This window comes from Syngnathus floridae, chromosome 1 (genome assembly GCF_059516105.1).
Source record: "Syngnathus floridae isolate MCC-2025c chromosome 1, RoL_Sflo_1.0, whole genome shotgun sequence".
NCBI lineage: Eukaryota > Metazoa > Chordata > Actinopteri > Syngnathiformes > Syngnathidae > Syngnathus > Syngnathus floridae.
This window is the reverse complement of record NC_142413.1, coordinates 21663630-21678579: the sequence shown is the minus strand read 5'-3', so window position 1 is coordinate 21678579 and position 14950 is coordinate 21663630. Positions and strand designations below refer to the sequence as shown.

General features: G+C 45.4%; 1 protein-coding gene across 2 annotated transcripts; it reads right to left on the bottom strand.

The window, feature by feature from the left end:
• Positions 1–2: 2 nt before the first annotated feature.
• Positions 3–13114, bottom strand: scyl1 (SCY1-like, kinase-like 1). Of its 2 annotated transcripts, none has more exons than XM_088386383.1 (18): positions 12915–13114; positions 11953–12093; positions 10947–11054; positions 10620–10846; positions 10392–10482; positions 9960–10115; positions 9604–9762; positions 9138–9245; positions 4943–5056; positions 4711–4866; positions 3922–4110; positions 3753–3828; positions 2751–2945; positions 2400–2551; positions 2185–2274; positions 1792–2091; positions 1359–1437; positions 3–1157 (listed from the first exon to the last, which is right to left on the bottom strand). In XM_088386383.1, exons 1-18 carry the CDS (start codon positions 13020–13022, stop codon positions 1030–1032), a joined length of 2577 nt encoding a protein of 858 aa, XP_088242509.1. In that variant the 5' UTR covers positions 13023–13114; the 3' UTR covers positions 3–1029. The 2 variants fall into 2 exon arrangements, with proteins under 2 accessions (XP_088242509.1, XP_088242517.1); XM_088386391.1 differs by having other exon boundaries at positions 3–1154.
• Positions 13115–14950: the final 1836 nt, after the last annotated feature.

The following is a 14950-nucleotide window of genomic DNA, read 5'->3' as shown; positions in this document are numbered from 1 at the left end:
CATTCAGAGGCATTTATATTTTTATTTCAGAACCAATAACATGCTACATGATTTGAATTTTCTTTTTAAAGGCTTCTGTATCTGTTTTTGTTTACTAATGTGGCACAACTCCTTATATCCAACATTAATGGTCCTGGCAGCAATATCATCCTGAAGCTAAACCCTGTATGTTTTTTACAGATAAAATAAGCCACATCATTCAAAACTGGGATGCAAGCCAACAGTTTTGTCCAGCAAAGTAAAGGCACACAAAAACACTTGTGAAAGACAGAAGTGAATTTCGTTTGCTCAGAGCCACAGTCAGCAGTGGTTAAAAAAAAAAAATCCTGCTGAAAAGGGCAATTGGCTAATTTGAGAGATGTGTCCATTGCACCATTAAACCTTCATGGCAAATGTAAGCCAAACTAATGAAAGCATTTGCAACCTGTTTGTATGCCAGTGCTGCTGCTGCTGCAGCATGTAAGCAACCTAATGAGCAGCACACCTCTAACTGGCCAACGATGTTCTTGTACTTAACCACTCGAATGGTTTTGGTTCAAGTGGTCCAGGTCATGAAAGTTATTGATCAGCCTCCCAAAGTGCATGCACAGACTGAATGAAGCCTGGAACTACAGTGTGTTTGTGAGCTTACTAGAAATTTTGAAACTCCTTTACATATATGCAATATCTTTACTATATGGAAAAAGTGTCATTTTAAGACAGGATGTTCCATTTTATATACATTTACTTTACAATTGTGACCAAAAGGAAATATTGTGTCATCAACTCCTTTTGCCTTTGGCGTCTTTTCCATTCATCCATCCACAAAAATACAATGCACAACAAAGTGGTGATTGCTCCATTGTCAACCACCAACTCAAGTTTCTGTGATGACCATCAGATCACCCAAAGCTTTGTTGTGCAAGTGAGCAACAGTTCCAAGAAGAGTTTCCACTCTTATTGACTCTAAAGTAGGAATGTGGAACCTCCATCTTGTGGCCCTTTTTCAGTCAATGTCGGTCATGGTTGTACCTCTCGTTAATCGGCTCATCAGTCTAGTTTGCGAGCACCCAGTTTGAGGGGACCTTTTGCAGCTTTGCGCTCTGCCCGTTTGGCTTCCAGCTCTTTCCTCCTCTCCTCTCGTTTCTTCTTGGACAGCTCAGCTTTACTCAGACCTGCTGGGTGATCACAGACTCATTTGTACGAAACACAGGAAGTGATGCAAGCTTATGTTAACAAACATCAAAGAAGGTTCAACCCCTTGATTGACATAAATGTACTATTCGACTATCTTCTGCTTAGCTTTGACTACAAAAAATCCAAAGACATTCCTCCGCTAAATGAGACTGTAAAAACAAAACACACACTGCAGCTCTCACCTTGATTTCCATCTAATGCTTCCCAACTTTCTTCAGTGCCCCAGTCTCCCGTTGCGTCTGTACCCCAGCCACCTCCAGGCTAAAGGCAGGAAAACAACACAATAACAAAATTTAGTAAATTGTTCATTTATCAGGAGCAAAAAGGCAACCTTATTTAAATTTCCATAACTGGTCCAACGCATCTCAGGGTAGACAAACAGCAATTCACTTACACCTAAGGACAATTTAGAATCGTCAAATAATCTAATGTAAAACATAATATGAAAAGGACATAGAAGCCAGAGAAATAGGGAAAACAGATTGTCATAATCATTAGATGATTTTAGACAATTGCTTTTAGTGCCCAGTGTGGTATCGCAGGGCAACACTGTATGTAACCCATTTGATTAATTCAGAAAATAATAGCCCGTTTTACGCATTTCTACACGCTTACCGTGGGGCCTGACGTGTTTCGCTGTGCCACGCCTGCAAATAGGTCGTTCTGACTGCTTCCTTTGCTCATGCTGCCGCTATCCCAGTTGTACTCGCTGGCCAAGCGGACCCCCTCGGGCAGGGCGGCACCGACAATGTCCGTCTCCTCCTCAGCCCATTCGTTGCCCCATCCCTCCTCGCCAGCAGAACTCAAACCCGGACCCTCTTTGTCATTGGACCAGCTGTCATCGGCGTCCCAGCCTGAGCTGCTCCAGTCCGAGCTCTGTTTTTTCACCGCCATGGTGGTCGATGACCTGCCCGCCTACAAGCGTGGCATTACGGTGGTCCAAGTATCAGTGAGTGAGTTTAAGTCTGAAACTCTGTGACAAAGAAGGCAAACTAAAAGGATACCTACTTCTTGTTCACCGCTGTTCTTTTTGGATGACGTCATTCCTGACCAGTCAGTAGTCCAGTCCTCCTTTTCAGTTTGACCTTTCTCTGAATCCTTGTTGTTGTTTTTTTTTTTGGGGGGGGGCATGTCGCAAGGGTCAACAACATTAGAATTAGGATGATCCACATTCCTACTATAGAATGCGAGAACAGACGACACATATTTAAAATAAACCCTACCTCCAAACTACCCCAATCCTCCTCCTCCTCATCCCAGCGCTCGCCTGGCTCCTCATCGTTTTCAATCCCTTCAAGAGTCTGTGCTCTGTCCACGTGGTTTGAAGCAGAAATGCTGTGAGTCTGGGAGGTGCGTGGACCTTTCTCTACAGAACCTAAGTTGAGGAAAGATGAGAGAAAAACATGAAATGTCTGTCTGTCTGAATAGGGACAATGCACAATAATGAACATCAGTACAAAAAGGATTTAACTACATAGCTACAAAGCTAGTTTTCATCCGTAGTCCCAAAGGCAGGGCTTGACCTCTATCACGGACATTAGTAGAGAAACGTTTCCTTCTCATCTGCGCCTTACCAGGGGTTCCATCTGTGGTGCCAGGAATCACGCTGGTGGTGTTTGAAGGGCTGCTGCTCTCAGCCGCCACTCCTCCCACTGTGCCCGGTGCGTTGCGTATCAATTTGGATGTCAGTGAGGTCATGCCAGTCACAGCCCAGCCGGTCCAGCCGGATGCAGTGCCGGGTGGTTGAGCACACGACCCAACATCTTTTTCTATTAAACACAAGGAATTGTGGATTCATTATCGTTTTTCAGTGTTTTTAAAAATCTAACAAAGTCATTAGTCAAGAACATATTCTGAATTACTCTGAATGAGGCAATTCCATTATTGCAACTGTGACTGACTCATTAGAATTTCTGGGGCAGCAGTAGTTAGTTGATCTGTAAGAACTTGGACTTTGGAGCTGAAGAGCATCAGGTGCAAACACTAACCCAAAATGTAAAAATGGCATCTTGTTGGAGAGACAAGTTAGCTTCCTAGTTAAGGTCAGGATGCGCAATCGCTTGAGCTCTTCTGTTTCTGTGCCCCTTTAAAGGACATCAAATCATGCACCAATTACGATAACTTCTTTTTGGCTGTCCAGCTGAAGGACATCAAACCATGCACCAATTATTCTTATCTGTGAAACTTTAGCCTAATGGAGGGAGGACACAACCATTCCTGAATTATCACCAGCTGGATCAGGCTGACCAACCTCAAACACAATTATCAACATGGCGGCCAACAACAAATAAGTTGAAGTTCTCCTTGCTAAGAAAAATAAATAAAAATTCACAGGCCATAACATTTGGTACACCTGGTGAATCAAATATGTTGCATTGACAAAGATGAATTAACAATCCATGTTGATGCAATACATGATTGCAGATTGGTTTTATTACAACAACAATGCATGTTTAATTTTAAAGTTGGTGGAGAACATTATTGCATCAGAATAAGAGATTATATAGTTAAATACAAATGCACCTGATATCTGGTCATAACTGAGAAATATAAAAAAAACAAATGGCGTTTCTTACCAATCTCAGCCAGTTTGGTGGGATCTTCTGACACGGTTTCCAGCTTGGTGATAAAACTTTTGATTGCTTTGAAAGCCTGACAGTATATCAAAGTTGAAGAAAGTCAAACAACTGAAGAGACTGCATTGGGCATGAAGCCACAAATGCGTGCGCTTAAACGTGAGAATACCTGCTCCCTGACACTCTTGTCGGGGTCGACAGTAATAGCGCACAGTGTGGGCAAAATTCGGGCGGCAACCTCAGATAGGCTGTAATAGTTGTGTGTGGCAGCAAAGCCGAGCACGCCAGCAGAACGTGATGCTGCAAAGGGGTCTTTTGTGGCTCGTGAGAAGGCAGAAATCAGAATTCGCTGTCGGGTCTGCAAAGATAAGGATCAGGTTTATTATGCATTTACTTTTCTGTTTTGAACATGTCTGAAAAAAACATGATGTATAGCAGTCTACAATGCTTATGCTCTTGATGATATTGCTACACAGTATTTTCTTTTTGAACTTGTGCATCTTATCTAAATAATTGTGTGAAGCAATGACAATACAAATTAATTTCCACAAAATTGAAATTGAGGGCTCAATTCAAATGCAGGGCCCAAACTTTTCACTTCACTATCTTAAACTTGGAAGTACTGAAAGGTATTGTTTTAAGTTAAAAAAAAAAAAGGTCTAGTTCATTGTATCACAAGTGCAAAAACAAGATGCAAAAACCTTTTAAATGTGTGGCAGGTTTTACCTCATATGCATGTACACAAAGAACGGGTGGATGGGAAAATATTTATTTAATAAAAAAAAAAAAAAAAAAAAGAGATCAGCTGCGTCTCATCCAGCCCTGTTTTTATTCAGATTCTTGATTATTTTTCAATTCAAGACTCCACCATGAGAAATAATTTGTTGGACTGCCAAACATGTTGATGTCCAAATGTTCTTTATTCTACTGTTTTGCGTTCCTCCCTATTGTGGCTTACCCCCGCATTGAGGTAGGAGGCGATCTTTCCCAGGCAAACTGTGGTGTTGCATCGGATCGGGCCCTGCTCATCCCTAGCCTGCAGCCTGGCAAAGTGGCGCATGAGCTCTTGGTTCAAGTTGCTCTCATTCAGTTTGGGGGCCAGCAGCAACATAGACTGAGTAGAGGGTAGGATGACATAAGTGAGTTTACCTTAAAGTGAACATTTGTTTACATTTGGAGTGAACATATACCTTAACCGTCTGCTCTCTGATTGCAGGGTTGGTGTCAGTAAAGCCGTGAACAACGTGAGGGAAAATCTGGGAATTCACCGCTGCTTCATTGAGATACTGAATGAACTGCTCCATCTAGAGGCAGAGAGGAGAACAAAAATGGAGCATGGCACTTAGCTTTTCAGTACAAACAGAATCTACTATGTTGTAATATATAGCTTCTCTCCAAAATGGCGAGCGAGACCTGCGCTTAATAGCCGACAGAGTACACAGACGACGAGGAAGTCAAGGACAAGAAAACAGACTAAAGAGTGAAACGCGAAGGTGACTTTATGCCGAGGCAGTGCGGACTGCCACCGCTTTCCAGAAAGGAAAATGGGGCCATTCAGAACGACTGTAACCAGTGAGGGAAGATTTGCTGCCTTCTTGGCAGCATGAGCATGGCAGTACTGAATGCCACTGCTGCCACGGGCCATTCGTGTTTTTGGTGCCCTTGATGGGCAGCATTTTTCACCGCCCCGTTTTGTTCAGCAGATGTGCCAGCACTGTTGGAAAGTCTGCATTGGTGTGGCAGCATAGATGGCTAGTGGGACTGAGAATGAGGGGGGAGAAGCAGCACGGACCACTGATGCGTGCCTAGAACTGCGAGTTAAAGTGGCTCTAAATGGGTCAGGAGAACTGAATCTCATTCTCTCTATTTGTCAATGGACGCTACAACTGATTGTTTACTTTTCAAACGTAGGTGTAGCAGAAGTGTCTAATTATTTTGAATTGGGCCCAAACTGCCCGATACAAATCAGCTGACCAATTCATCAGTCGTGCCCTGATCCATCCATCCATCCATCCATCCATCCATCCATCCATCCATCCATCCATCCATCCATCCATCCATCCATCCATCCATCCATCTTCTTCCGCTTATCCAGGGTCGGGTCGCGGGGGCAGCAGCTTTAGGAGGGACTCCCAGACTTCCCTCTCCCCAGCCACTTCATCCAGCTCATCCCGGGGGATCCCAAGGCGTTCCAAGGCCAGCTGAGAGACATAGTCTCTCCAGCGCGTCCTGGGTCGTCCCCGGGGTCTCCTACCGGTGGGACATGCCCGGAACACCTCCCCAGGGAGGCGTCCAGGAGGCATCCTGATAAGATGCCCAAGCCACCTCATCTGGCTCCTCTCAACGTGGAGGAGTAGCGACTCTACTCCGAGTCTCTCCCGGATGACCGAGCTTCTCACACTATCTCTAAGGGAGAGCCCGGACATCCTGCGAAGAAAACTCATTTCGGCCGCTTGTATCCGGGATCTCGTTCTTTCGGTCACGACCCATAGCTCGTGACCATAGGTGAGGGTAGGAGCGTAAATCGACTGATAAATTGAGAGCTTTGCCTTTTGGCTCAGCTCTCTCTTCACCACAACGGACCGGTACAGGGTCCGCATTACTGCCGACGCTGCACCGATCCGCCTGTCGATCTCGCACTCCATCCTCCCCTCACTCGTGAACAAGACTCCAAGATACTTGAACTCCTCCACTTGGGGCAGGATCTCATCCCCGATCCGGAGAGGGCATTCCACCTTTTTCCGGTCGAGGACCATGGATTCGGATTTTTAGGTGCTGACCCTCATCCCGACCGCTTCACACTCGGCTGCGAACCGTTCCAGCGAGAGCTGGAGATCACGGCCTGAAGAAGCCAACAGCACCATGTCATCTGCAAAAAGCAGAGACGCGATGCTGAGGTCCCCAAACCGGAACCCCTCAACGCCTCGGCTGTGCCTAGAAATTCTGTCCATAAAAATTATGAACAGAATTGGTGACAAAGGGCAGCCTTGGCGGAGTCCAACCCTCACTGGGAACGAATCCGACTTACTGCCGGAAATGCGGACCAGACTCTGGCATCGGTGATACAAGGACCGAACCGCCCTTATCAGTTGGCTCAGCACCCAGTACTCCCGAAGCACCCTCCACAGATCCTCCTGAGGGACACGGTCGAACGCCTTCTCCAAGTCCACAAAACACATGTGGACTGGTTGGGCGAACTCCCATGCACCCTCGAGGATCCTGCCGAGGGTGTAGAGCTGGTCCACTGTTCCACGGCCAGGACGAAAGCCACACTGCTCCTCCTGAATCCGAGGTTTGACCTCCCGACGGACCCGCCTCTCCAGCACCCCTGAATAGACTTTACCAGGGAGGCTGAGGAGTGTGATTCCCCTATAATTGGAACACACCCTCCAGTCCGCCTTCTTAAAGAGGGGACCCACCACCCCAGTCTGCCAATCCAGAGGCACTGTCCCCGAAGTCTAAGCAATGTTGTAGAGGCGTGTAAGCCATGACAGCCTCACAACATCCAGAGCCTTTAAGAACTCCGGGCGGATCTCATCCACCCCCGGGGCCTTGTCACCGAGGAGTTTTTTAACTACCTCAGTGACTTCGACCCCAGAGATTGGAGAATCCGCCTCAGAGTCTCCAGGCCTTGCTTCCTCAATGGAAGGCGTGTAGGTGGAATTGAGGAGGTCTTTGAAGTATTCTCCCCACCGACTCACGACGTCCCGAGTCGAGGTCAGCAGCACGCCATCCCCATTGTAAACAGTGTTGACGTTGCACTGCTTCCCCCTCCTGAGACGCCGGATGGTGGACCAGAATTTCCTCGAAGCCATCCAGAAGTCATTCTCCATGGCCTCACCAAACTCCTCCCACGCCTGGGTTTTTGCCTCAGCAACCGCCGAAGCCGCGTTCTGCTTGGCCATCCGGTACCTGTCAGCTGCCTCCGGAATCCCGCAGGCCAAAACGGCCCAATAGGACTCCTTCTTCAGCTTGACGGCATCCCTTACCGCCGGTGTCCACCAGCGGGTTCGGGGATTGCTGCCACGACAGGCACCAACGACCTTACGGCCACAGCTTCGGTCGGCTGCCTCAACAATGGAGGCGCGGAACATGGTCCACTCAGACTCAATGTCCCCCGCCTCCCATGGGACGTGGGAAAAGCTCTGCCGGAGGTGGGAGTTGAAGCTCTTTCTGACAGGAGATTCTGCCAGACGTTCCCAGCAGACCCTCACAGAGCATTTGGCCAGGTCGGACCGGCATCTTCCCCCACCATCGGAGCCAACCCACCACCAGGTTTTGATCAGTTGACAGCTCCGCCCCTCTCTTCACCCGAGTGTCCAAAACATGCGTTCGCAAATCCGATGACACGACTACAAAGTCGATCATCGAACTGCGGCCTAGGGTGTCCGGGTGCCAAGTGCACACATGGACACCCTTATGTTTGAACAAGGTGTTCATTATTGAAAATCCGTGTCGAGCACAGAAGTCCAATAATAGAACACCGCTCGGGTTCAGATCGGGGGGGCCGTTCCTCCCAATCACGCCCTTCCAGGTCTCACTGTCATTGCCCACGTGAGCATTGAAGTCACCCAGTAGAACGAGGGAGTCCCCAGAAGGAGCGCTCTCCAGCACTTCCTCCTGGGACCCCAAGAAGAATGGGTACTCTGAGCTGCCGTTTGGTGCATAGACACAAACAACAGTCAGGACCCGTCCCCCCACTCGAAGGCGGAGGGAGGCTACCCTCTCGTTCACCGGGGTGAACCCCAATGTGCAGGCGCCCAGCCGGGGGGTAATAAGTATACCCACACCTGCTCGACGCCTCTCACCGTGGGCAACTCCAGAGTTGAAGAGAGTCCAGCCCCTCTCGAGAGGGCTTGTACCGGAACCCAAACTGTGCGTGGAGGCTAGTCCGAATATATCTAGTAGGAATTTTTCTGCCTCGCACACCAGCTCGGGCTCCTTTCCAGCCAGAGAGGTGACATTCCATGTCCCAAGAGCCAGCTTCTGCAGCCGGGGATCAGACCGCCAAGGTCCCTGCCTTTGGCCGCCGCCCAGCTCACACTGCACCCGACCCCTTTGGCCCCTCCCACAGGTGGTGAGCCCATGGGAAGGGGGACCCACGTTTCCTTTTCGGGCTGTGCCCGGCCGGGCCCCATGGGCGAAGGCCCGGCCACCAGACGCTCGCCTTCGAGCCCCGCCTACAGGCCTGGCTCCAGAGGGGGGCCCCGGTGACCCACGTCCGGGCGAGGGAAAACGAAGTCCATTTATTTTACTCATCATAAGGGGCTTCTGTGAGCCGTGCTTTGTCTGGCCCCTGATTCTAATAACTTAAAGATTACTAGCCCGTGAAACTCAATTGTCAGTTCTGCAAGAAGGAGAGATGTTAGCATTGTAAACGTGTACCTGCTGGAGCAGTCGTATCCTCATGGCCCGGTCTGTTGAGGAAAACATCTTTACGATGACCGGGATGATCTTTTGTTGGTATTCTTCAGCAGATAGGAACTTCCCCACCTGGTGGACATTTTTTTAGGACACCTGAGCTCAAATGTCCCTTCCAAATGAGTTCTAAACATCAATCATTCAAGACTGCCAGTTTGGAAATGCCTTTTATGACATTTCATATTGGTCGAGCACTATCATTTATTATCTTGGCTGCAGAAAGCACAATCAGTGGTAATTCTGATCATAAATTTCAACACACTGAAAGTTGTGTGTTGTAGCAAAGAAATCTACATACATATTTTGCATTTGTCATTCTAAAAGGTAATTACAGACACATACTGGGAACACCTGGGATGCCCACAATCGATTTCAGAGGTCGCCACTAACAGCGACTCTAGTATTGACAGGTCTTCAGAATAAGACTGACCTTGAAAAGCGGTGTGAGGACTACAGCGCCTGCATTTCCAAACTCGAAGGCGGTGAGCAGTTGAGGCAGGACCTTGTGTTTACAGAAGTCCTCTGGGAAAGAGTCCAGGTTCTCACTCAGGTCCTGGAAAAATTGCTGCTTCTCCCCTGGCTCCTTAATCTGAGAAAGCGTTATATCTGATGTTATCCCAAATGTTATATGATTGATTACAGAAAGCCTGAATCTGTAAATTTGTGGAGCTGGCACCTTATGTCTTACGACATCCCCAACTCATGGCGCAAATACATAAAAATTGATGTCACAACAAATCACTGTTCTACATGAATGTATATGTATTTTTATGCGAGAAGGTGGACCTGGATCTCTTCCAGGAAGAGGTTGCTCTCCACAAAGCTGTTACTGAGGAACCCTCCGGGGCTTCGGCAGTTTTGCAGGAAGCGGGCTGGATTGGGCCGAGCTCGCGGATTTGCACCCACCAGCTCGCAGAAGTGAGGAACCAGAGCCTTGGGGATCTGTGAGTGCAGAGATGAACCATCCGGCAAACTGAAGCACACTCATCACAAAGCAATTCACAAACAAATTTGCAGCGACATAATGGAAATAAAAATGAACTCTTCATTATTATTCTTTTTTTAAACTATGTAGAATATCTGAAATATCAAGTACAACTTGACAAAAATATTAAAAAGCTCAAAACCAAAATATAGTATTTCAGTATTTGAGAGTGCAGAATAATGCTGAAGATTAATAGTGAAAAGTGAAAGAAGAACAGTGTTAAAGTAACTCACCTTCCCAAGTGAACGAAGTGAAGACGTGCGGGCAAGTGGCCCATTGAACACTTCCCAGATAAGACAGCCTAATCGCCACACTTCCCCTGCCCTGCAATTTTTGTAGAAATTTTATTTTAGACAAGCAGAAGGGTATTGGCCATCTATTTATGACATTCTTTGTCTTTTGCCGTCATGATGCTATCTCTAACAAGACCAACAAACATGCTGTGTCCTAGAATTTCTCACCATTTTTCCCCACTGCAACTGGGCATCTCTGGCGGGTCATACTTCTCCATATCCGGGTAAATAGACTTTGGGTCAGGGAGCGAGGCCCCGTTTGGATCACCTTGTTCCGGGGAAACATGGTCGAGGGCCCCCAGCTTCCACTCGCCAGCTCGATCAACAAAGATGGCCCACAAGCCCAAGTTGTTATGGAGCAAGTGACAATCATTGATTAGGAAACTCAGAGCTTTCTGACGGAAAAACAAACCAACAAGCGGAGTACAAGTTAGAGGGTGCTTCGGGGGGGCCTCAACCAAAATAACCTTAGAACATTTTAAAGAAGTGACTTACTATTATCTGATGTAGACCCCATGAGACCTCCAGTTCACTTGGAACACCCTTTAGATGAATGGCCAGTGGAGTCACCGGTTCAGTTACCAGGTACAAGCTCTTCTCTGTCTGGAATGAGATTAGCACAAGACAAATTGGAACAGACTCGTACAGAAATCTCATCAGAAAGAGCAAATTAATTGAAAAGGTTTGATGGCTCCTGTGACTACCACATACTGTAGATCTGAGGTTCCCCAAACACAAGTCCAGTGACTTATTTGGTACCGGGCCACACAGCTATCCAAACAATAATTTTAGCAACCAACCCTAGTTACAGGAACAGGCAATCCATCAGTGTTGTGTATTTCATTTTTGAGCATTGTTGACCTCTTTAATGGATGGTTGTAAACCGTGAAGGGCTTCTTTAATGAAACCTGCTCTGGTGCGGCTTTCATATTAAACTGATAAAAACACTGATTGGTAGTATCAGCTGCTGCACGATACAATTAAAGCCCAACAACTCTCCAGATCCTTTGGACATGTATGAAAATACAAAGTCTTTCTGTCTTCTTTTTATGCATTTGGTACAACATCCTTTTTTATGATTTGAGCTGTGTATTCACTATTCAGCTGTTCACGGTTCAATGAAGGCCAAATCAACACTTGATTGTGAAGCAATTCAAGTATCGTGCGAGTAGTGGTAATTATTGAAGGTTCTATTTGATACAAGTATGTTCACACTAGTAACCTTATGCATCATTTAATATTGGATTTTTTTTATTATTATTCTTATCGTATGTGTTGCCATGACACTAGAATTTGGCTTGATTGCTTGTAAAACTATTTACTTGAAAATGAGCTTGGCCACCGAACAAATTAAACTCAAATCAAGGTTTTAAAAAAAGACACAGCCCGAATGAAGGATAGATGGGACATTTGACACAGTGGACGCACAAATTCACAAAACGGCTCACCTGATTATCAACGCATGTTTGCACAACTGACCCTCATAATGAAGTATACGTACCTCCAAGCCATCAACATAGGCCAAGATGTTGGGGTGGCGAAGGGTCTTCATCCGCTTGAAGGCTGCCTTTGCCAGCTGAGTCTGCTGCTCCGACCCCTGAGCCACCTCGTGCACGAACACCGACACTGGCTCTGCATTGGACTGACGAAAGTGTGAAATTGATGATGATGCATTGGATTTAAATTGCACTTTTTTTAGTTAAGTACTCATTCACAGGATTGGCAGGTTACATTAAAAATGTCTTCCAATAATATAATATATCAAATATATGAAACATAACTTAATACGTTGATCACTGGAATTACAGTGCATATTTCTATTTATTTGTCTGAACGCTGGTTGTTTAAAGAAGGGCGGGTATTTGACTATTCATCAGCCTAAGTACAGAAGGATTGAACAGTTAGACATTAACCAGTTTATAGTAAGTTCACGTGTACAGCATATACTGTTTTAAGGTCGTCTTAACATTTAAAAAGCTCAAAACCTCTACAACTTGATGTGCATAGTTTATATTTAATTATATTGTCGGTTATCATTATGATGTAAAGTGATCGGCGACGATAACAATGGACACTGACATCACGTATTGCCCAGCTTGACGATTTTGTGATAGTTTGGCTTGCCTAGGATCTATACACCCACACGTATAAAAAACAAAACAAAAAAAAAAACACAAACATAATTGAAAAATGAAGCCATTTAAATCTGACTATTGCGGCTTTTGAGCCAGCTAACACTGGGTGACGTGGCGACAATTACGTGACCGGAATAAGCTGTTGAGAGCAAAGATGAGGCGTCATTTAAAACAAAATTTCGAGAAGACCAAAAGAAAAAGTGAGACATTAAATATCGTTGAGAGGTAAATGCAAATAAGGAAGAAGAGCTGTGATTTTTTTGTGTGCTTCAATAGGCCAAAACTAGCCAAGTTGCCTAAGGATCGGTAGAGGTTTGTAAATTTTTACCTTTCGCTTGCCCCGATGTAACGACCATATTCCAGACTTCTCTTGGCTGTCTGGAAGAATTTCATAAGCAAAGTCTTTGACGGGATCCCTGGCAAAAAAGGACCACATCTCTTTCCACTTCACACCTCATCAACAAACATACTCTCTACCAAGTGGAAAACAGCTCGCTTGCAACCGGAACTGGTTGATATGCTTCCGGAAAAACACGAAACAACTTATTGGTTCCGTTTAATGCACATTTCCGCACTTAACATTAAATTCTACCCTTAGCACAAATTATTGTCTGTAAAATGTATTTTTGAGTCTTGGCTATTTTTTTCTTTGCCCTCTGGTTAGCACGCCCGCTTCACGGAGTTCAGAGGTGCAGGGTTCGATTCCAGCGCCAGTCTTCCTGTGTGATGTTTGCATGTTTTCCCCATGCCCGTGTGTGATTTATACAGGTATAATTTATTAAAAAGCACTTGTTCATGTACAGCAGACACTATGGTAAGATTATAATGAACAGCCATGTATATTTTGCCTATTCCTAAAGCAATGGCAAGTTTGAACGGGAAAAAAAAAAAAAAACTTAAGGTACTTGACCACTACTCTTAAGTTCTCGACGGTTAAATGGATTAAATCAAATTTGCTAAAATTAATTTTATTAGACTACTTATTTCAACATCATGTGCTTTAACACTTAGTAAATGCTATCAAGGACCAAATCGAAATGTCACTCACCTTTAGCTATACTTCACCAACTAGTAGCCATTTGGTTTATTCTGATATGAATAAAAACTCATTTACATCATTGCAGTGTGATTTTGTTATTCTATATTTTATTTGTAGAGCGTTTCAAATCACTTCACATATACAAGAATCAGACACTGAACATTTCAAATCACTTCACATATACGAGAATCAGACACTGAAAACTGTAAATTTAAAACAAAAATATTGTCAAATGCCCAAGAGTTAAAAGTATGCAAATTTAAAAATTGACAATGAAGCTTTCCTAACGTTGAAGGTAAGGTCATGCCAGTAGGATAGACCGCCAGCAGAAGCGGCTGCATCGTCTCCAATGGTCATTTGGTTTCTGCACTATAACCAGTCATTTAAATGGCCATATCAGACATAGCACATTGGCATCCAGTTATTACTATCATAAATGGCACACATTTTGTGATAGCTCTGCAACCTTTTAAATCATACATCAGTTTCATTAGCAATAAGATATCCTAGAGGGCAAGATCATATGATACATATTTGCCAACACAAGTGCAATGTAGACATCTTAAATCATGTACATGTTGATATAGTTGACAATTGACCTGTACACAAGCCTCATGCAAGATCCCTGACAGCTGAGTACTTTAATCATGGTATGTAGTGAATTCTAGTTTACCCACAGTACCGATAAAAGCAAGACACCGCAGGGAATTGAACCCTATCCCGACAAAGTCAGGAGTGCCACCACCGGAGTCTTTTGCTTTTTGTTCTTACTGTATTGTGGGCAAAAGCAAAACCTGGAGGAACAAAGCACAGAGCTTGTTCCTCCAGGAAAAGAAAACCCATGACGACCTGGCCCCTATGTGATCTTGTCACCGCACGGGTTATGTCTGGACACGAAGCTGAAACTAGAAGACAACTGGTTGCCCCGCACCCCAGCATTTCCCGCAACTATAATGTATGGTGGGGTGATTCAAGAGGATCCCTTCATTACATGTGATAGCAGCATCTCAGGTGGTACGCAAAGCCCATTTTCCCCTCATGAACGATACTGGACAGGACACTTCTGGTCAAATGAACTGTCAAAGCTGTCGTAAGGGGTGGAAAAAAACAGACAATTTGAGGCTCCCCACCCCCTCCCCTCCCATATAAACACATCCCAAAACATACCAATGTAAGATTTTCATTTACCACCACCAGGCGAAACCACATTAATGGCCAGCTACTGTTCCGCAGTGAAGCACAATTTCAAAACTAGGAAGGCAGAATCAAGGCATCCGACGGCTTGGCGCAGAGGTTTAAGATGTGAGCCTCGAGTGATTAATGCT